General features: G+C 36.2%; 1 protein-coding gene across 1 annotated transcript in view; it reads right to left on the bottom strand.

Annotated features, from left to right (window-relative positions):
- Positions 1-22,948, bottom strand: part of RALYL (RALY RNA binding protein like) — a 460,877-nt gene that overhangs the window by 83,736 nt on the left and 354,193 nt on the right. Inside the window, 1 exon segment of the mRNA XM_040546189.1 lies at positions 225-300. Coding sequence (XP_040402123.1) covers positions 225-300 — 76 coding nt within the window.

The following is a 22,948-nucleotide window of genomic DNA, read 5'->3' as shown; positions in this document are numbered from 1 at the left end:
TCCTGGCTCTTTTACTCACATTCAGAAACTTTTGGTGTGTACAAGAGCTTGATTATATTTCATATGAATGTCAAACCATAAATGGGGAAAAATCATTTGTCTAGCTCATGTGCTACACAGTGACATTGCTGGATATTTTTGGAAAACAAAACGAAACATTGCAGGTTACCATAGTTTTTTGAATAAATTTGTTTTGTAGTAAGTTAAGATGAAATCTAACTTACCTGTAAAGTGCTGAAAGTGGCCGCTTGTTGCCAGGTTTTGGTCTGTATGGTTTTGGTTCTCCTGCCATGTTGATATCTGAAAGCAAACATTTTAAACTCATAAGCTAAAAGTTTGGAACTTAGAGAGTTTTTGCAAAGGCAACTTCAAGACACTGAAAATGAGCAATAGGCAGTGAAAATGGACAGCATATATAAAGCACTGATCTAGTTTTTAACCACTTTTAAATTGATGCTATAAAGTTTTCCTAAAAGTTCTTACTGTAATGCTTAAGGATTTTAGGCAAAATGCCATTTATTGGTACCAGAGAGAAAAAATGACCTTTAAAAAAACAAAAACAAAAACAAAAAACACAGGAATTTTCATTCACGAAGCTGAAAACAATAATATATTTCTACTGCACAAACTTGAATGGCAATTTAGATGTAGAGACAAATGACAAACTCAGGTCAAATACTGTTGCGAAGGTCTGCAGTAGTTTTAAAGACTTGCTCTTTAAGATCTTGCAAACAGTAGATGGATCTTTAACTGAGCCTTCACTATCTACTCCAAAAGAGTTTTCAAAAGCAAAGAAAAGGGTATGTTTTCCTAACCCAAATGCATCCTTTTTATTATTCTCAGTGTTGAAGCAAACTATCTTTAAAATTGTTATGGGGCAACAGAAAATCTGTTCTTGCAGATACCACATCTTATCTAAGTACTCATAATTCTCAACAACATCAGAAATCTTGTGAAACCTTTTTCTTTCTTTCTTTCTTTCTTTCTTTCTTTCTTTCTTTCTTTCTTTCTTTCTTTCTTTCTTTCTTTCTTTTTTTCTTTCTTTCTTTCTTTCTTTCTTTCTTTCTTTCTTTCTTTCTTTCTTTCTTTCTTTCTTTCTCTTTCTTTCTTTCTTTCTTTCTCTCTTTCTTTTTCCCTTCCTTCCTTCCTTCCTTCCTTCCTTCCTTCCTTCCTTCCTTACTTCCTTCCTTCCTTCTTTCCTTCCTTCCATTCTTCTCTCTCCCTTTCTCTTTCCCTTCCTTTCTCTCTCTCTCCCTCTCTTTCCCTTCCTTTCTCTCTCTCTCCCTCTCTCTCTCCTCTCCCCCTTTCTGTCTCTCTCTCCCTCTCTCCCTCTCTTTCCCGCCGCTTTCTCTTCCCCGCTCCCCTCCCTCTCTTTTTGCTCTCTTGTTCTCTCTCCCTCCCTCACTTTATCGCTTTATCCCTTCCTTCCTTTCTCTCTTTCTTTCCCTCTCTTTCTCTCTCTTCCCCTTTTCTCTCTCCCTTTCTCCCTTTCTCTCTATCTCTCTCCCTCTCTCTCTCTCTCCCCTCCCTTTCTCTCTCTCTCTCCCCTCCCTTTCTCTCTCTCTCCCTTTCTCTCTTTCTCTCTTTCTCCCTTTCTCTCTTTCTTCTTCCTTTTTTTTTTTAAAAATGTATTTATTTTTCATAATTTAATTTACATTATGCCCGTGTATTTATTCTTGGAATGTAAAAATATATGAAGCTTATATACACATTAATCATGCTGGATCTCAAATTCTTCCCCTCGTTTGAACCATACTCAGAAACACACCAGGAAATGCACATCACTCATTTTGAATGCTAGTAACAGGTACCCATGGAGAAAGAAACACAGGTAGGCCCTTCTGTGGAGAATGCCTTGCCTGAGATTGGAAAGTTGTCAGTCTAAACATAAACTTATAATAAAAGCACCCAAACTGAGTGTTGTACAGTCAACTTTACAACATATCTCATGGATAAAGTAAAACAAATTTCATGCCATTTGAGTGATGCTGAAGCTACAGCTCTGCTTGGTTTCACTAACAGACAAAAGGATGACATTCAACAAAATCAGGAAATCAGCAGATATTTCAGTGTTAAGTTTCTGTAAGAGAAAAATATATCCCATTTACCATAGAATCACCTAGTGATCAAGACTTTTGAGGAAGTACATGTTCTAAGTAAAGCCTGTGTTTAATCTGAAATTGAAAATAGTAGAAGAAAAAGTGAAGTAGAAAGCTGAGTTGAATGAAGAAGTATCACTACACAGTGTAGTGATACTAAAAGACTAGACATTTTTATTTACATTATTTTCTATGTCAAAAGCTGCAGCAAAAGCCTGAGACTGATGGATACTATTTTGGACAAAGTAGGAAGAAAGTTCCTGTCTTTTTTTAGTAAGCAGAAACACTGAAATAGGTTCATCAGATTTTTTGAAAGGAGAGAATTTTCCATTGGAAATTTCATGCTTCATGCATTAAAATAATTGTAAACATATTTTCCATTTAAATTCAATATTTTGAGATAAAACAACACCTATTTAATGTTGAAAATGAAATGAATTTTGCTTTGCATAGGCCTATTTTCTGTAATTTTGATTTGATTTTTTTTTTTTTTTGGTAAAATCTTCTCTATAAGAAGCAGTTTGGAATTAATTCTGATTGTCCTTCATTCCACTGTATTGTAGAATGTATTCTTTAAGAATGTACTTTTAAATCATAGTTTTTCATAAAATATTAAATTTCTTGTTTTACTTATCTCTCTGAATTTGGATGAATATTGGAGACAGTTTTCATGCTTTGTTGAAATGCTCCTCTGCTCTTAATTTTAAGCATGTGCTTTATTAAATATATATTAATCTTACTCTTCCATGGTTGTTAATCATTCAGCTATGATTTCTTTATTTAAAAGAATATAAATTCTACTAATGTTGACCCAACAAAGTAAACATCAAGCATTTGTTGAAAACGACTGTGGAATTTTGATAGGTGTTTTGCATTTCCATTGGCTCCTGTGAATAACAAAATTGGAATGATTTTTATTTTTTTTTTATCCTGTGACCTTTACAATAATTAGACCTTTCCCCACTCTTTTAATATGTCAGTTTTAAGGTCATTGGCTTTATTGACTTTCACCATCTCCTACTAGGTCAGATTTTAGAAGAAAAAGAAAAAAAAAAAAAGTAGAATTATAATTTGTTCTTGTGAAAATCCTGAGGCTGTGGGATTCATGTTCACATATTTTTCATGTCTATCATCTCTTCTTTTTCAGAGCCACAGCCCAGGTCACCATTCTTAGGTATATGAACAGTAAAGGGCTTTCAAAACATGTTCACATCCTTCCAGAACAAATCAATACTGTCTAGATGATTATTCTTGTAGACCTACATTTGCAGGTCTTGTACCTACTTTTAACAAAGATGTGTCATATAGAAGACCTTGGTCTGTTTGCTATGTGTTCACTTTATTTTAGTCAAATACTGTTGAAAGGTATCATTATAAGAAAACACAGAATCAGTTAAGATTCCCTGGCACATAAACAAATCTCTAAAGGTATTAGCAGAAAACAGTGAACTATGTTACACAGAATGTAATAGCCAGAATTTCCCTTTAACACAGGAAATATTTCATAGTAAAGCCATACACATGGGATTTTTGTCTTAATATGAAACTGATTGAATAGCTCTGCAACTCTCTAAGCACCTTGTAGTAAGTTAAGAATGTACGTATGAAATGGTTTGAAAAGTTAGAACAGATTTTCATCCCATTATTTTTCAGCACTATCTACTCCAACCTCAATTTTCTAACTAAGATTAGAAGTGAATCTGTCAACATTTTACAGGATAGATTATTTCTAGCCTAACTGGAAATCTTGTGAGATAACTTGTTCTCTTGCTTCATCCATCATTAGTTTTGCAGCAGACATTTACATCCAGTAGGTCATAAACCGTGTGTCAAATAAATTTGTTGGCTGCAGCATGGAGATTTACCTGCACTAATGATCCCACCCTGAGGAATGCAGAGAGGTATCACTTCTTATGGTGTAAAATTAGCAACTGCACTTTTTCAGGAATATGAACTAGGCAACTTGATGAAGCACATAGAGGGTAGGGGAGTGCGGGAACTCACATTATTTGCTCTCATCATATGCTATAAATGTTCTCTTACAGATCAACACTAAGATAAATTCAACATTGAAATTCAAAATATTAAGGGATCAGTATGAATACGAAAGTGACTGAGCAAACAATTGCGATGCAGCAGTCTGCTCCTTATGTGCTTTCACAATCAAATAAGATTACTTTCCATATTAAATGAAATGCATCTATTTGTTCCTGTTAGCATAGGAAAGGTGAAGGCATCAGAACTACATTTCATAAAATTTTGTGTCATCTGCAGAATTATCTAATTTAAAACACAGTGTTTTTATTTCTAATTATACTGGAAAATGCCTAGCAATTAATGAGAGAAAAAAAAAAAAAAAGACTTAAGAAAAGAAAATGCAAGCCATTTAGAGAGAAGAGTACTTGTATTCAGGGCTACATAAATTGGTCTGAAAGAGCAACTCAGCACAGCATGATTATCTTTCTCTTATCACTCCTTCCTACTACTGACTGCCTACCTCCTCTAGGCTATATAGTAATGACCAAAAAGGCTATGGTGCATAAACCCTCCATTTTTGGAGAGGCTGTATCAGCCAGCATTGAGGCTTTGCTCACAGATTTTCTGCTTAAGCCATTTGACAATTCAGTCCTGAAGGCAAATGTGTAGCTACCTTTAAACAAGCTTTGTAAGTGTAAGCAATGATACCAAAAATGTTGTATTCACACACTAGGAGTATTTCAGTCCTCAGTATAAATGTCCTTCAGATTCTTTAAAAAGTTTTATTTGTAGGGGAAAAAAAAAAAAAAGTAGCCAAAGCCCATCTATCACTTTGACTCACAAAAACAAATGTTGTAAACTAGCAGATTCAACAGGCACAAGCTCAACACATGAAAACCGGGACTTCCAGGCCTTCTCCTATAAGTCCAGGACTCATTTCTCAGGCTTGTTTACTATAAAATTAAATATTCCCGTTCCCAGGCACTAGAACTTAGTTATCTATTGTATTGAATTGTTAGAGTGGTTCCTGGTACGACTTTTAGCCTGAGGCAACAAAGTACTCTCTTGTGCAATTTCTAGACATAGGCAGAGACTTGAAATGAACTAGGGACCATTGCTAATTGGCACTTTAGATGTGGCCACTTTGCTTTTCAAGGTAAGGCCAAGTGACAAAGAATGGTCACAGATATCTATAACTGAGTATTGCATACATTGTTCTGAGTGTGGGCTCCATGTCAGAGAGACCGGGAACCAAGACCTGGAACTAAGGAAAACGCAAAGGCCTTTGTAGCCCAACAGCTAATTTCCTAAAACATGTTTCATCAGATGCTCTTCCACCCATTCCTGTGAATGATCGAGGAGACATTCCTTGAAAACTCCCACAGTTTCTTGACTTAATATGTTGGTTAGAAAAGGATATCATTGTGTACTTCCAGACTAGCTCTGTGTTAGACCAATCTTTAACTGAAGTGCTAGAAGACACAACTTTGTACAAAACTGGACACTTTTCAAAACAGTAATTAAAGTTAAGGTAAGAGAAAGCATTCACATTATGAATGTAAAATCTATATCCAGATAGATACGGGTATAGAGAAAATGAAATGCACTTTTTTTTTTTTTTTTTTTTTTTTTTTTCCCCACATGGCCCAAAGTATATGGGACAAAAGAGAAAGACCAAGAGGTAGATGCAATTTAAAGAAGCCTCTAGTCATGTGATTTGTAGCATAAATGAACATCAGCAAAACTAAAGCTGAACTGTATTTCCTTTATGTTCTTTCCTTTGCCAGTCCTATAAATATCCTCCCTGATGCATACTGAAGGAATTTTAATGAAGTCATATGACATTTTTTACATCACAGGCTTTTTTTATATATGTTACATTAATTGCGTGTTATCTCCTCTCTTTTCCCCATCTCTAGCAATAAAATGTGAAAAATGCAGAGAGGAGAAGACAGTTCTCAGTTCTGTTCAATTCTGTGCCAAAATTGTGCAGCTGTAAAGAAGAAACTTCCCTGAAAATTGAACACAAACTCAAATTAACTTTCATGGTTAGTAAAATATTAAATGAAGGTCTGGGTCACACATTTCCCTTTTCCATAATAGTATTAAAAATAATTTGGTTCTGGGGCTTTCAGCTGCATTTGGATTTTCTCTTAGCCCTGTAGTAATTGGAAGTTTTTTTTTTTTTTTTTTTTTTTTTTTTTTTTTTTTGGACAAAGATGACAGCTATTAATGCTTCACACAGAAAGAGCCGCTGGTTGAATAGTGTACGAAATCGCTTTGTTCAGTCATCTCTTCTTTCAGTAAATTCTGGTGGAATGAAATGAGGCTATAGGGTTATATAAGCTACCATTCTTAACACCATTCAGTAACAGAAGTGTCAAGCACTGCTTTGCCAGAAAGTCGCTTTCTGTTCCCCAGAGAACCAGGTTGGTGTGAGGACAGGCGATGGCTAAAATGGGACATCCTGTGCTATCTATCCACCCATTGCAAACAGTTCCTTCAGGGTTTTAGGGCAGCAACCTCTCGCTTAGCTGCAGAACAGATGTTGATGTGCTTCACAGCTGATGCAGAGCGTTGTTCTGTCTTGATTTTTGTCTCCCTGCTGCCATCTCTGTCCTCCCAGCCCTACTACAGCCCCTGGGCAGCACTTCCTGTTGAACGTGCAACCAGCAACAGCCTATAGCATGTCTAGGGAGAGACATTGTGGCCTGAGGAAGGGGAGAGCACTAATTTTGTGGGCTCTTGAAGACTCCCCATGGACTTTGCTGAGATTGCAGAGGCTGCGGCTGAGACTTCTCAAACTGCTTCTCTGCCACTGCTTGAATCCCAGCAGATCAAGACCTGTGATGGGTCAGGAGTCACTCCGGTGTACTGGGCAGTGGCAGAAGGGGCCACACCACAAGAAAGGGGCATGTCTTGTGAAGTACTTCCTCTGGAAAGGAAGCCGTGTTGATGACAATCCTCCCCACTCTTCCTCCTCTTTAGCACTAGATTGGCAGGCTCCTCTACAGGAAGATCCACACTGCTGGTTTACAAGAGATTCAGACTGGTCTGCTGGGTACTACTTGGACATAGCCACTTATCTTCAGATCAGCTTTAAGGGCTACAAGAATTTAAGTGTTAACTGTGGAAACCCCTACTTTGGTTTGTGCTATGGCGACCATGAAGCTGGCAGTCATATGAGCACTTCACCCCAGCAGAGCCAAAATCTAGAAGCAGGCAAGTGTAGTCTTCGTCATGCAAGAAGGCTCTTTTAATTTAATCAAGTTTTCAGCTGCCCTGTTACCCCCCCAAAGAACAAGATTTCTACCTGCCTGTGCTTGTTTAACGCATGGACTAGCTAATTCTGCACACGCAGAAGATTGACATTGCCGTAAGGATATAGGAAAGCAATAGAAAAGCACATCAGGAACTTTCTGCTACCTTCAGGAAAACAACAACAACAACAACAAAATAAAAAACAACAACAAAACGTTTTAATATGAGTTTAGCTAGCCAAAAGAAAAGTTCAGGCAGGGTCTTATATGATACTAGTACCTGCTCACACTGTAGCATCTCATTGTTGCCATTAAGGGGAAAAAAATGGTCCTTGAGCTGCAGCTTTTTCACTGTCATTGTTGCCGTTAATGGGAAACAACTGGTCCTTGAGTTACAGATTTTTTCCAGACAGTGAGGTGTGCAAGGAGCACCTTTCTCTCTTTGGTTTCTCTTTATCGTAATAAAGATACTGTTTAGAAAAACAAAATAGAGCACCCGTCTTTCAGATCAAGCACAGTCATTACAGGGCAGCAACCAACAAACTGTCTGCTGCTTTTCTTTGGTAACAAAAGATAGTTATTACCATGAGACTTAGACAAAGTTTAATGTTGACTAGATGTCTGAGTTTCTCAGCATTGCAATTAGCCTCGAGCAGCATCATTAAACAGCATAGTGGGGATACAGTATGAAAGTCCCTTGTCTAACTCTTTCATATTTCAATATGATTTTTTTTTCCCCCCTAAGGAACATGCCCTGAACCTCAGTAATTTTAAATTCTTCCTCAAAATGCCTTTTCTTTTTTTTTTTTTTTTGTCTAACTCTCTTACTAATGTTAGCTTCATGCTCCAAGCAATAGTTTTTCATGACAATTGAAATCTGTTGAATACAGAAGAATTCAGTCCCCATTGCCCCAATGCCTTTGTCTTACTCATTATTTATCATGCAGATTGCTAACTTTATTAATGCAAACATAAACAAAAGCTATTTTTTTCCTAAAATAACCATAACCATAGCAATATTTTCCCCCAAATTACTGACATCATTTTATTTACATTTGCAGTTGATATTTCTTGGACTTTCCAACAAATTTTGCCTAATTTTGAAGTGTATTTCTCCATAATTTTGAACAGTGAACTTTCCCAATGCTTTCTGGGTGGTGCAAACAGTATTGTTTCCAGGGCAGTGCTTTCCAAAGCTCAACTCAGGGGCACTTTCGAGGTGCTAAGAGGTGGGAGGACAAAGCATGCTTATCTGAAAGTCTGTCTGGCGTTAACTGCTTCTGCCTCTAGGGTCTGTTGGCATAACAGGTGTTATTGAGAGATCAGTGTGTTTTTCATACCCTGAACTTTGTTGTCAAAGCCTTCAAGGGCAGCTCTGAACCACCCCAAAATCAAACCATATGTCTGAGAGCACTGTCAAAACGCTTCTTGAACTGCAGCAGGCTCGGTGCCATGACCACTTCCCTGGGGAGCCTGTTCCAGTGCCCGACCACCCCCTTGATGAAGAACCTTTTCCTAACACCCAGTCTGACCCTGCCCTGTCCCAGCTCCATGCCATTTCCTTGGGTCCTGTCGCTGTCCCCAGAGAGCAGAGCTCAGTGCCTGCCCTTCTGCTCCCCTCGTGAGGCCTCCATGAGGCCTCTCACACCTCCTCTTCTTTGGGCTGAGCAAACCAAGTGAACTCAGCTGCTACTTACATATCTTCCCCTCTAGAACCATCACCATCTTTTCTGGTCTCCTTCAAACACTCTGTAATTGTTTTATATCGTTTTTATACTGTGGTGCCCCAAATTACACACAGCAGCCCAAAACTGCACATGGTACCCCCCCCCCCCATCTGATTCTATCCTTGTTCGTCATCCCCAAATCCTTCCTCTGTACTGCACTGTTCTCCTCTTTACAGTGACCTCACCTTTCATCTTGGTCTCCGCTCACTTCAACAAGTCCCCTACCTCAAACAAATAAAGAAATCAGCTTGTGAGGATTCTCAACCATTTTCTACGGTTTTATATACATAGAGTCTTTCTGTCTACGGTCTTCATGTTCCAGGCTTATTCAGGGGTCTATGAAAGAGGTTCTTTTCAAATTCCAAATACACTTTGGAGTCACATAGCACATAATACATCATTTCCCTTGAGATATAGTATTTTCTTCTGTGCCAAACTTATGGAAATTTGTGTCCCAAATATCTCATATTAGAGTTCTGACAAGTTTCATCTTTGTAACAAAACCATTGTAAAACTGATGATGGATAGTCACAGAATTAGCTCATATGTTTTTATGTAATAACTTTAAAATTTTGTTTTCCTTGCATAATATAACTGTATTAGTATTGCAAAGTAATATAGCAATGTGACAAAGGAATATACCGTGACACTCACTATTCTGAAGTCTGCCATTTTTATTAACAGCTCAGGGTTGGATAAAATGACAGCAGAAGTGGAGATAATTCCAGTGAAATTTGGCACATGGGAGGAAGCATTATTGTGGAGGTGATTTACAAAATAAACAATATGCCAAATCTAATATTTCTGTATAAGCAATGCTCTGGTTCTAGCGATGTTTTAACACTTTCATTGCCAATCATGCATTTCCCCAGTGGATCCAATTTATATTACCAACCAAACTGCAGCAGCATAGAAGCGTACTGCAAAAGCAGAACATATAACAATTGGAAATACTGACAAGCTTTAAAATGAATGATATACAATGTCCTTTTATTCAGCTTTCTTTAGCATTTCTGCAAACAAAATATAAAAATAGTTGATAGGAATAGAGAAAATGTAATATCTTGTCAGACTGATGGTTCATATACTCTAGTTTTCTGCCTCCAGCTGTCCTACATGTTTTAGAAGGAGACATAAGAACCTCAGACTAGTTAGATACAAGATTATTTTCCCTCCATTCTCTTATCATCCCAGCATGATTCTTCTCCTAAAATGTTAGTTAAGGATTAGCCTAGATCCTAGAGCATGATGTTTTATCTTTCCTCCTATACTGATTTTGTTAAGTAGAACTGGAAATCAGTAATTCTCTAAGTAGCCTTGCTAACCACATACACATCCAATCACTCTGTTATTCTTAATAATATATCATTTTTTTTTAACATAAAATGTGTTTCTCATCAACAAGTGAGCTTTACAACCCCCCCATCTTTCATCCTCTTAACCCCTTCTTCAACTACTATTCTTTTTAACTACTGTAATAACCAAAATCTTGTCAGAAATCTTATCTTTAAACATAAAACATCATCTTTCTCTCTTCAATTTATTTAACTTCTGCTGTCTGCTTCTGTAAATTTATATTTGGTCTTGCATGCAGATACACCTTATATGCTGCTTCAGAAATTCTTTGGCAAGTAGTTTAAGTTGTGCTTCATATTATTAATTATGTCAATTTACATATATTTCAAATCACTAACAGAAAGCATTGTAGTAGGTTACTAAAAATAATTTTAGCAAAAAAGTAATTATTATGAAATGCATTAAACCTAGTCCGAATATCAAAAAAAACTACAAAAAAAGACCACACAAGGCAATATCATTTTAATTAAAAAAAAAAAAAGAAATTATCATGCGTATTAATACACAGTGCTAGTAAAGTTCTCAAATAGGTCATTCACGAAGTTCTTACATTAAGTGAACACACATTCTTCTATGCTTTCCAATATCATTTTCTGCCTACTTTAGTTTTGTTGTACAAACAATAGGTCTCTATTACTCACAAGGAAAATACATGAGTTTTGCTCAGGGAATGTAGGAATGAAGAACTCCGTCACTCTGACTTCTTTTCACCAGAAATTTGTGGGCCCATGAGATTTCCAATTCATTTCTTCAGAACACATGATTTGATCAAACCACACACATACACACACAGCACAAATATTTGTAAAAAAGGCTTCAGAAACTAATCTGTACTTCAGCATGAAAAAAAAAAAAGAAAAAAGAAAAAGAAAAATATATAGAGAGAGCTAGACAAGGCGATAAACACCCAGTGGGCATTCTCTGCCTTGAAGGTTTTTCAGCTCATTCCAGGAGTTCAGAATCCTTATTTTTACAAAGGGTCTCATTGGAAGCAAGACTGTTTCTTCTGTGGCTTGGTCATGAAGTTAAAATAGATTAATTTAAAGATTAAAATTTCCACCCAGGTTCCTAACCTCTATTGAAGCTTCCTGTGTTTACTTTTCCCTTCCTATGTTTATGCATGTATGTTTGCATATGAACATATTCACAATATAAGCATGTATTTTCAACTGGATTTTTTTTGTTAAGTTCTGTAATTCATCTTTATCACACAGTTTCTGACAATAGAAGGTAGGAAAGGAACACTGAGGGTATTGAATTTCTGAAGCCGGATTTAAATTATTGTTGTTAAGTGGATGCTGGAATCAGTTGCTTTAATATAGCAAACAAAACATTCTTTATTCTCAGAAATGTCATATCTGAAATTGTTATCTATTGTTATTGTTAAAAGAAGACTGGTGGCATAGACCTATCTGAAACCTCAGCACCCAGTACCTGAAGCTTTTAGAACTTTTTTTTTTTTTTAATCCCCCAATACAATAAGAAATTTCAGTGGTTGATCAAATGAAACAACTCTCTAAGCTCACCTAGAACTATTAATCTTCTGGACATACTGCATAAACCACTAATCTCAAGCCTGTCATTTAAAATGAGGAAGGGAATATAAGCAAAGATGCAGGCAGACTTTTTAAAGCTTTACCATCTAAAAGTCTAAAAGGAGATCCCTAAACCTTGCATTGCAACAAACAAAAATGGCCAGAGAAAAGTACTAGGCTGAATGATCCCCCTGAATAAAAATGAATGTGATTCAACACAGCATTACCTCAGCATAGTGTCTCCTAATCTTTCACTTGTTAATGTTCATCTCCTTATCAGACACTGCTGTTAACATCATGACATATTTTTTGCTTGAAAGCATAGCCAGAGACACAACAACTAAACCCTAAAAATATTTATGCTGGCCTGATACACATTGGCCCAACAGCTTAAAGCTGACTGTGCGTACCTGCACCCTGCTGTAACCTCAGCACTACAGTCCTTTCCAATAATACTTGATGCTATACATCAATCTTATTATTTGCAATTCTGTATTTAAAAATATTTGTACTTATTTTTCCAATTAATTAGGCCAGAATGGAAAAGTAGTGCTCATGTAAGAAAGGAGACAACTTTGGAAGAGGTTTTTGAAAGCTCTCTGTTAGTGTAAGTTTCCATTTAAGTCTGTGGTAACATCAGATTTAGGTCAGTACTGTTATTCTTCACAGCTGAATCATATATTTTATGATAATCAGAAGATATATATGTGTATGTATATATGTTAAACTTACTAGGGTGGAATCTAGTAAACTCCCATAAGAAGGAAGAACACCCTGGCCTTTTTATATTTGACTCTTGCTCACTCACATCGTCATCGTCATCTTGATCTGCCTTATTTTGGAGAAAAATACATCCAGCAACAGAAGTTCCCAGGGACTTAGGATGCAACTGCCTGTAATGAAGGGGTTCCAGAAGAGATAACAGGAAATTCTAGCTGTTTCTGTGATGGTTGCAGCTGGGTTTATGGCGGAAAAAAGTGTTATATAGAGAATAGCTGTGTACTTAAGTGCATGGCATTGTATGATCTGTACTGTCCAGTCAGCATGCCACACACAAGATCTCAGTGCATTTTTAGCAGCAGATGCCCTCCAGTCCCAGCATATTTTCTTTTTATGGAGTGATTCACAAATAAATTAAAACATTGTGAAACAATAAATTGTAGTAAATGTGTTCATTACTTCATTTTATGCCATTCTCTAGGATACTGAGCCACCACCATAATGGCTCCAGGATCAATAATGGCAATTAACTCTTTTTGTGTGAACATTTTTTTCTTTTATTTTTGTGTTGTTTCCCAAATACTTTAGTTTCACACTTTAACGAGTTCTGAAGACTGAGATTAATAGAAAATCATGAACCAGAACATGGAAATGCTTTTTTCAGCTTCAGCTCATATAAGCCTGCCATAATCAAGCATCAGTAACCTACCAGAAAACCAGATCTCTTTTCAAGGTATTTCCAAGTTCTGATGTGGGAGGGATACATCACTATTTGGAGTGGATTAATGATGTTTTCCTTCAGCACAGTTATGTAGGTTTGTCTGGAAATAAAGGCTACTTTAACTTTTTTTTTTTTCTTTTTTTTTTTTTTTTCTTTTTTTCTCTGTTTGCAGCAAGTAACCCAGAGTGCTCCATCTTGGCTTTACTTTCATCCAAAAAATTAGTTTAATACTAGACACTTCCAAATAAAAACAGCGTCCAAACCTACTGCACTCGTGAGATCACAGCTCCCCAAGCCCTGTTCAGATATTTAAAGTATATAAATCCTTCTCTCCAAGATGTACAAAATAAACATGCTGACAAGTTATTACATTGAATAATTAGTGTCTGGCTGTGCTCTTTAAATTAAAACTTGTGTGTTTTGTTTTTCTGATGGCATTGCAGTTTTGAGAAGGTGGGTAGTACAGCTGAATATGAAGAACTATGCCCAAGGGAGAATGAAATTCACTTGGAAATAACAGTGACTCGGTTTTGGGTTCAATGGGTTCTTCGGGTTCAGCTACTGCTCGTGACACATGCTGATTGGGATGATCATGACAGATTGTGCACAGCATATTTTTTTCTTCTAGGATGACAGCCAAAACTGAAATGGTTGTCCTGCCATGGCAGAACAATGAGTGAGCACAGTAGGGATTAGTTCCGTCATTGACACAGAGAGGAATACAGCCAGCTGTGTAGGAGACAGGGAACAGGAGGGCACGTGAGCCACAACACCAGCCCATTAAACATATAAATATTCCACTCAGGTCTCCTAATGTTAATGAGATGGGTACATCCTGCTTTACTTCTGCCTTTCTCTGCACCTCAGACTGCTTCACAGGCAGCTGATATATGAGTCTGTGGGTTGCCTGTGAAAAAATTTCTGGCACGTGTGAGAGCACATTGCAGCAGTGAGGCACAGACATCCACTTGGACTCTAAGGGCAAAACCGAGGTCTTGATTTTTATACAAGAGTGTGATGAAGTTTTATGGGGCATGCACATAATCTTGCATTTACTCAAATGTATTTTTCATGTATTACCAACAGAAAGAACTGCTGGAGCATTTCCATATGAAAAACCTTCCCCCTGCACAGATTGCCAGGTTCCAAGTTTTTCCAATCTAGGAAAGATTTTAGCTATCTCATTCTTAGCTGAATTCAATTTTATTTAATTATTTTTGAATTAAGAGAAAATGTAAAAGATAGCATTCCAGGTACAAAACCCATACAGCACTGGAAAAGCTACCACGCAAGAGTAATATTTCTATGTCATTTGTTTACAAATCATTCTAATTTATTAATAGCAATTTTTATTTACTTATGAGAAAAATTCAAAATATGTGTTAAATTTAAAGAACAATAAATAAATAATCATCTTAAATTTGTAAGTGTAAATATAGATTAACATAATGTGTCAATATATTTAAAATATTAATATTTTAAATTAAAAACATAGCAATTTTTTATACTTTTGCAGTATAAAGTATACTTCTGCCTTTTATGCAGAATAGTATGAGGGCTTTCACTAGTTTTTGCTTTCACTAGTTCCACTAAAGGTTAAATATGAACATATATTTTCATATAGGATGACATCAGGGGAGAAGTAAATCACAGGCCTTTTGCTCAGATAGCCACTTCTATAATTATGTCACTGGCATCCCAGCAATAAAAGGAATCTACCAAAAATATCAGATAAATATTATATTACACCATAGCACCAATGTTTCAAGTTCTATCTAAGTTAAATATAAATTGTTTTTAACAATAGAAAATACTCTTTTTATTCTACGTTTTGTAAGGTATATTTATGTTTACTTAACTAATAAATTATTTCAATATCTTCCACTTTATCCAGCAACAGAAGCTGCACAAGAAACTTGCAGTGTTAAATCTGTATAGTGTGGATGGAGACATGAAGCTAAAGGTCCATGCTTTTGTGAAACAAGCAAGAGGGAAGACATAACACTGCCAAATAGTGAGTAAAATACCCCAAATTCTGCATTTTAGAAAGAATTATTTCAGTCATTACACTGGTTTCCAATTTATGTGCAATATTAAACAAACAAGCAAACATAAACAACAGAACCAGAGAACTAGCTGTATTTTCTGAAGAGCTCAAATTTATTTACTTTTAAAATTTAGATCTTTCTCCCCTTCTTTCTTTTACACACATCTGCAAAAGTCAGCACCCTTTATTCGTTTCCATTTTTCATTCCCAAGAACAGGACTGGCTGTATTCTAACGACTTCTGAGAATTTGTTCTTTTCTCTCAATGAGCTACAAAAAACCCAAGATTTCACAGAATCACAAAATCATCTAGGTTGGAAGAGACCTCCAAGATCACCTAGTCCAACCTCTAACCTAACACTAACAAGTCCTCCACTAAACCATATCACTAAGCTCCACAACTAAACGTCTTTTAAAGACCACCAGGTCACCAGGTGACTCAACCACTTCCCTGGGCAGCCCATTCCAATGCCTAACAACCCTTTCGGTAAAGAAGTTTTTCCTAATATCCAACCTAAACCTCCCCTGGCACAACTTTAGCCCATTCCCCCTCGTCCTATCATCAGGCACGTGGTAGAATAGACCAAGAATTTCTTACAGGCTATCTGTATAATGAAGACTGAACACACTTTTCCCTGTAAGGACCTGTATCCAAGGTTGTATTACACGATGAGCTTTCACATTTATTGTGCCAACTGGAAATGAATGGTGCTAGTTCGGTATGAATGGGATTCCATCTTCCATAACCCACATCCATTTGTCATGAAAGCACTCAAGCCGCATGGACCTCTGGGCTCACACACACTTCATCCAGCTGTATTACACCATGTCACATCAGGGAACACACTAAGGAGGTGTAGTGTGTTCACACAACCAGGAACATTTCATACAGGTTTCTACAATGTTAATGGAAGTATTGACTTTATCACTGCATGATATGGCTCAGTAGTAAAAGCAGTATTTTTTCTCACAGATCAACAACAGCAACAGCTTCCTTTTACTGAAATAGTCATACCTGAGTTAACATCCAAAAACAAGATATGAAATAGTAAACTGTTTTAAGTAAGAATAGCAATGGTGTTATTTTTCTAAAACTGGTCTGTAACTTTGCCAAAATTAAAAGTAATTTTGGCAGTGTCAAAGTTTCTGTTGGCTCTAATGGTTTCACCCACTGAGCAATCGAAAACTAAAACCTACAATTTCATTTGTTTGTTCATCTTTAAACCAATTACTCCCAAAAGGCAAATTTCCAAACCACTAAAAACCAATTGTTGAAAATATATTAAATCACATTCGACATTCCACCCTCTCCTTTGTGGTTCCACATGGAATTGGAAAAGTAATTGCCCCAAACTTGAATATTACAAAGGAAACTGATGAACAAGCACACTGCTATATGATAGCACAGATATGGTCAACACAGGTTTGTAAAAAATTCAAGGAGGCTTTTGTCCCTGCAGAGTATCTGCAGTGAGCTCGTTGCTGCCAGATGGAAGCTGGGTAATCCAAACAGGTTATAGCACAAAGCCAACTAGCAAGAGATACTGCAATGGATGGCTGAAGCCCAGTTATTTTAGCTCAACTTCCAGTCCACACTGGGAGTGAGAAGGATGTCCATGGAGCTGCTCCTACTGTCCATTTCCAAATCTTGTGGCCACTTCCCTTCAATTCTCTGGCATAAGTGAAAGGTGTCATGTGGCTTTATTCCTGCAAACGTATCCAGGCACATGACTCTATTAAGCTTTTTTTTGTTTTGTTTTTTTTTGATTTAGGTTCCAACCTAAATCAAATCTGGCCAGAAACCAGATTTTGTTTCTTCAGCTTGAACTCCACTGAAAGGAAATTTATTATTACTGCTACTTGAATTCTTTTTGGATTATGACTGAACCAAGAATGGATTTCAGAAAAAAGTTAAATCTGTAAACTCTTTGGGAAGAAAATGGCAACTGGGATTTGGAGTTTAATGAATAACAATGAGGAATTTATTTTATATGCAATTTAAATTTCTCATGTATATATAATTTCCTGAAACAGCATTTTGCTCTCTCTGCCATTTTAGTTAGGACCCAAAGTAAGGGCTTTGTTATCTGTCTTCAGGGAAGGCACTGAAGAAAAGCTCACTGCAGTGAAATCTCCAGTCAAATGCTGGTCTTTATTAGGCTATCAAAACTCTTAATGTATGACGTATGCGAGCCTTCCAGCCATTTTGAAATAAATTAGAAACAAGATCATAAAGAAGCCTTGTAAACAGGAGATTAAGAGTGAAAAGCAGGGAACTTCCTGCTTATTGTTTCCGTTCTAATCATGAGCAGCCTTTAGCTGTCAGTAAGTACTTTCCCCATTTTTAACAGCAGTGGTCTCTAAATTCCATCCTGAACACACCTTTTATTTACCCATAACCTTAGATAGAAATTGTTAGCATGGTGGCCAACGGAAAAGCCAGAATCTTCCCAAATAGTACACAGAATGTATCAGAAGTCCCAAATTATAGACATTTACATTTGGAGAATCACATATATTAATACTGTAAAAGCCAAAGGGAAAATCCATTTGGCATAGGAAGTGTGAGTACTGGAGCATATCATTTAGTCATACTAGGAGTAGAATTATTTCAAAAGAAAAGAACTCTTTCTTGGTTTATTCTTGGCATCTAAAATGCTTGTATTTATGAAACAGAAATATGGCTCAGAGACTTTTGCTGTTGCTTGATAAAATCAAGCTTAGGCATTTATTCATGTGTTAAGACTTCGACTTGAAGAAAAAGGACTGTGTGTAGAATTGTAAAACTGACATAGAATTAAGAATATTTTTACTCAAAGTACCAAGAAAGAGGGAAAAAAAATAGTAGCAAGATCTAGAAGCTGTATAGAACTGTTGGGAAGAAACAGAAACAGTCAAGAATGGAAATTTAAGTGTAAACTCATCCAGACTACTAAATGCACAAGATAATAAATACCGCAAAACTTATCCTATAAACTCTGATCAAAAGCTCAAGTTTAGCTACAGTTTTACATGATGTAAAATATCATCTTTCATGAACATTAGAAGTTCATGTTTATAAATGAATAGCCTTTCTGTACTTGGTATACCTGCTGTCTTGTCAAACCCTTAAATATGTAAGTACTATGCTAAATCACAAAGACTAATTACACCTATACACTGCACTGATTACCTCTTTCTACAATCTCAGCAGTGGAGGAGCTTGCTGTAACAGGAAGTGAGAAATACCACAAGAACTAAGAAACTGGTATTTCCTAATCATTTGCTAGAAAGAAAACCTCAGCAACACAGCTATTACAAACATCGTAATTTGTCAACAAGTGTTTAAGTAGGGATTTTTCAGCTCAGAGCTTAGTGATACAGTATATTTGACTGGTATCACCTTTTCTAAATGTTGCCTTTTCACACTCTGGCATTGCACCCAGCCCTGTCAGTCCCACTTACATCACGCGCATGCTGAGTTCAGTGCATGTTCCTCCTGACTGCACTGATGCTCCTTGTGCTATGACTTAGCACATTTACCAACTGATCTGCTTTTAGTAGCCTTCAAGATAAAGTCACTGACATGCACAAAACAAAAGTGACTTATATTCTCCTAAGAACAATGTCACATATTGCCCTGTAATCTTCTGTCAGTAAATAGATAATTATTTACTCAATAAATACTTTTATTTATTATTTACTGCAATCTCAAACATATTACTACTTAAGATAGTAAGATTTCAACATAGCTGCATAAATACATCTAAGAATTGCGTATTTCACTTTGTACATAAAAAAATATAACATTTAAGACTTGCATGTAAAAATTGTTACCAAAAAATCTGGTTTGTATTAATTTATTTTCTTCAGTTTTTCTTGAAAAATATTTACACATTAATTAATTTTCTTAGGTTTAGTACCTGCCCTTGTGCATATTTCAAAAAATACAAATGCAGCAGATTTATATGCATCTCTTATTCATATTCAATTTAAAGAAAAAGAAAGTGAAGATGATATAAGAAAAAATCATGTCTCTTGTTTCTCTAAAAAATTGGTTCATTGGGGTTAACTCTTATCTTCAGCTATCCCTGATAAAACTACTAGCGAATTATGAAAGTTTGGAATAAATAAGTTGTCTGACTATTTTTGCAGGAAATTATTATTTGCAAAAGGTTTAACGTACAGGTAAGATCACAGAGCCTAAAATAGGAGGTTTTAAGCAAGAAACAAGGGAAGGTCTGAGTTAATCAGTCTTCATGTGGATATTTAATAAAACAGGACAAGTGACCTTATACAGAAGCAGAGAATACCCAGATGCACTTGAGGTAGCTTGAATCAGCTGTAACATGGTTGTAATATTGATATGACCTTGACTGAAAGAATTACAATTCTGTAGTCTGTTTACTATACAAAGTGACGCTGAGTGTGAAGGCAATTTGAAGGAAAAAAAATGAAACAAGAAAGAAGGCATAGCACATACAGACTCAATGGGCTGTGGCCTTGACAAACTTCCTGTAAAAAGGGGAAATGGGATGTGATTCTGTTGGGTAAAAGGATTGCTTACTTTTTAAAAACAAACAAACAAACAAACAAAAAACAGATGGAATATGCTGATAGTAATGACAATTTAAAACAGGTATATTCTTTATATCACTTTTTTATTTTAACATGTTTTTTAATCTCTGCATTCCTAGATTCCTGCCCATAGCTATGGCATTAGGAAATTGTGTGCATATCACCAGCCTCACAGGAAGAAAAGAGACAACAAACTTGGACTCAATAATCTCCACATAAAAACTTTGACTAAGTTATCTTCTGTAATATTTATCGTTTGCATACTCAAGTCCTCCCCATTGATGACAGAGTGCAAATATCAAGTTTAAAGGACACAAACTGTTATTTATTGCTATAGCTTTAAAACAAAAATGACTAGCTACTCAGGCTACTCAAAAATTAACTGTAGTGATGTAGGATTTGTAATGTAGGCAGAACTCATCCTTTTAAACATCGTATTACATAAAACCCTTGCAGTTGACACTGCTAGTTGAGTTGCTTTAGTTTACAAAAAGCAAATATTGAAAGAAATTTGGTGTGAATAATACAAGGTTCAGTTGTACTTACATATTAAAAATATACAACATTTTCAAACTGTGTAAGTATCACTTAGAGTATTACTGCTCTAGTAGCTTTCTGTACTGCTGTTTGCAAATAACATCATGAAAGCAAATATGTAATTTTTCTCTTGAACTTTTTCTAAGATAATTTTAAAACAAGAAAAAAAAATAAAGAGATAGTAAAAATTCTTAGTAGGTATAAAATCATGATTCGAAGGAAAAGCCAAAGCCAAGCAACTGTATTAAGTGTTGGCTGGGAGAAACTGGAAGCCATGTGAAAATATCCTATTGATACATTCTGTCCTCAAGGAAACTGGTTCTGTAAATTTGCTGTAACTGACAAGGATGGTAAGCAATTTGCTGCATACCAGCAATCTATCCTTCTAATGCAAATAACCTGAAGAAAGCCACATCATAGCTAATTTCTTAGTAAAAAATGGTTATCTCTAATTTCAAATTTATAATATAATTAATTAAAAACATTGTACTTTTATCTTTCAAGATAAGTAGCTATACTGAAAGAGATATCTGCCTTCTGGTCACAAAAATAACAACTGTATAGTGAAGACAGGAAAGAAGCTTATGAGTAATTTGACTTCGATGCTGGTGTCAAATTGTATGACTAATGTGATGACTATGTTATTTATGAACAATCTGGATCTCTGCTGGTAGGATTAAGCAAGCTAGAAGGAGCTACTGAGACCATCAACCCAACATTACCTAAGTGCAGAGCCCAGAGGAAAATCAGAGCTGTGATCTGTGGGATACCAGGAAGCCACTGCCAACTCCCACGCACAAACTGAGAACAGCTCTTTCCTCCTCTCCCACCTGAGTAATGAAATTATAGATATAGAGATGTGTAGGTCTTATTTTCTCCTCCTCTTTTTTTCTCCACATCTCTAATACTTACCCAATAGTGGAATGAGATTCTCAAAAGGAAGACTGAATGATCTTCCAAACCCGAGGACAGATGCATAGCAAATTCCTTGCCCCTGCTGAAGTACACCATCTCTGATTAAATTCATAGTTGACCTAGATGTAAATAATGGTGATGTACTTTACTCCTGAAACAGATTCTCTTACTCCAAGAGGACTCCCCAAGGAAATCGTCAGCATGCCCCAGCAAAACTTCCTTCCTCAGAGCTTTACTGGATGCTTGTTCACAAAGAGCATCTGAGCATTTCCATTTGGAGATTTGACAGAGGATTATATTTTCTATATGGGGTGTGTTTATGATAGGTGGCTATGTTCAAATAAGAAAAAATCCATTATCCTGGAAGCACATAGTCCATGATAAACACCTTGTATGAGGATTCAGATGATAAGTGCTGTCAGCACATATCTGCTATAAAAGGGATATCTTCTTAAACCCCAGCTGGCAACAGCTTAGTTCTGATACAGAGGGATTAATATATTCACAGGATTTTGTACTAGGCAGTAGAACAAGAAAATGCACAAACTGGATAATAAATCAGCCACTAAACATGGATATATCTATATTTATATAGCTTCATTCATGTTAAGAATTATTCAACAAAAAGAACAATTGTGATCTTATTTTGTATTAACATAAATATATCCATCATTTAAAAAATATATATATACTTTTATTTCTCAAAATTCACACAAACTTTTTGAAATATGGAAACTTTTTCTAGTGATCACCACTCTAGTCGGAGTATTACTCCAACTTAATTTGCACATAGCATCTGAGATGTCTGTTTGTTGAACAGTCCAGGTTGGTGCTAACCAGTCTAGCACTAATTACTGTATACAGATTTTGGAGTAACCCCCCCCTTCCAGTAAGCTGCAGTGATTACACGCTGAAGAATTTTAAAAGGTTAAGAATATTACCTATGGCTATTTTTAAATGCAGAGAGGGATTAAACTGTGCTTAAGTGGGTTGTTTATCATCCAGATTAGCTTTTTGCTTTTTTGGCTAATGCTGACATGTTTAGCATGCGAGCTTCAGTGACAGTAGTTATGAACTTCGCTATATGTATCCAGGGCCTGGCACTTTCAAGATCTGTCACAAAGACTTGTGTTCCTAAATCCAGGGGACTCACAGTTATATTTCAGTGAGGAACTTAATAGTCACACTTATCAGGACCATGGTAAGCACCGAAATCACATTTCTTAAAGGAGTTTAAAATTAAAATTGTCAAAGAAACATATTTCTTCTGTGCGTGAGCAGAAGCAATATCTAGCAAAGGCCACATGCATACAGTTTTGATTAAAACATGCATCAAGCTAATTACTCTTTCACACAGACACATACCAAGCTTATCAACGCCCTTGTTTAATACTCTCTACTTTCCTGACTACACTGATTCGATGATCAAAATAATTAACCGGCTTTGTGACAGAACAAATTTATACCACTGTGGAAAGGAAACAGGTGTGACCTGCAT

This window comes from Cygnus olor, chromosome 2, assembly GCF_009769625.2.
Source record: "Cygnus olor isolate bCygOlo1 chromosome 2, bCygOlo1.pri.v2, whole genome shotgun sequence".
Taxonomy (NCBI): Eukaryota; Metazoa; Chordata; class Aves; order Anseriformes; family Anatidae; genus Cygnus; species Cygnus olor.
Note: the sequence above shows the minus strand (reverse complement) of the source record. Positions and strands in the feature narration are given on the sequence as shown.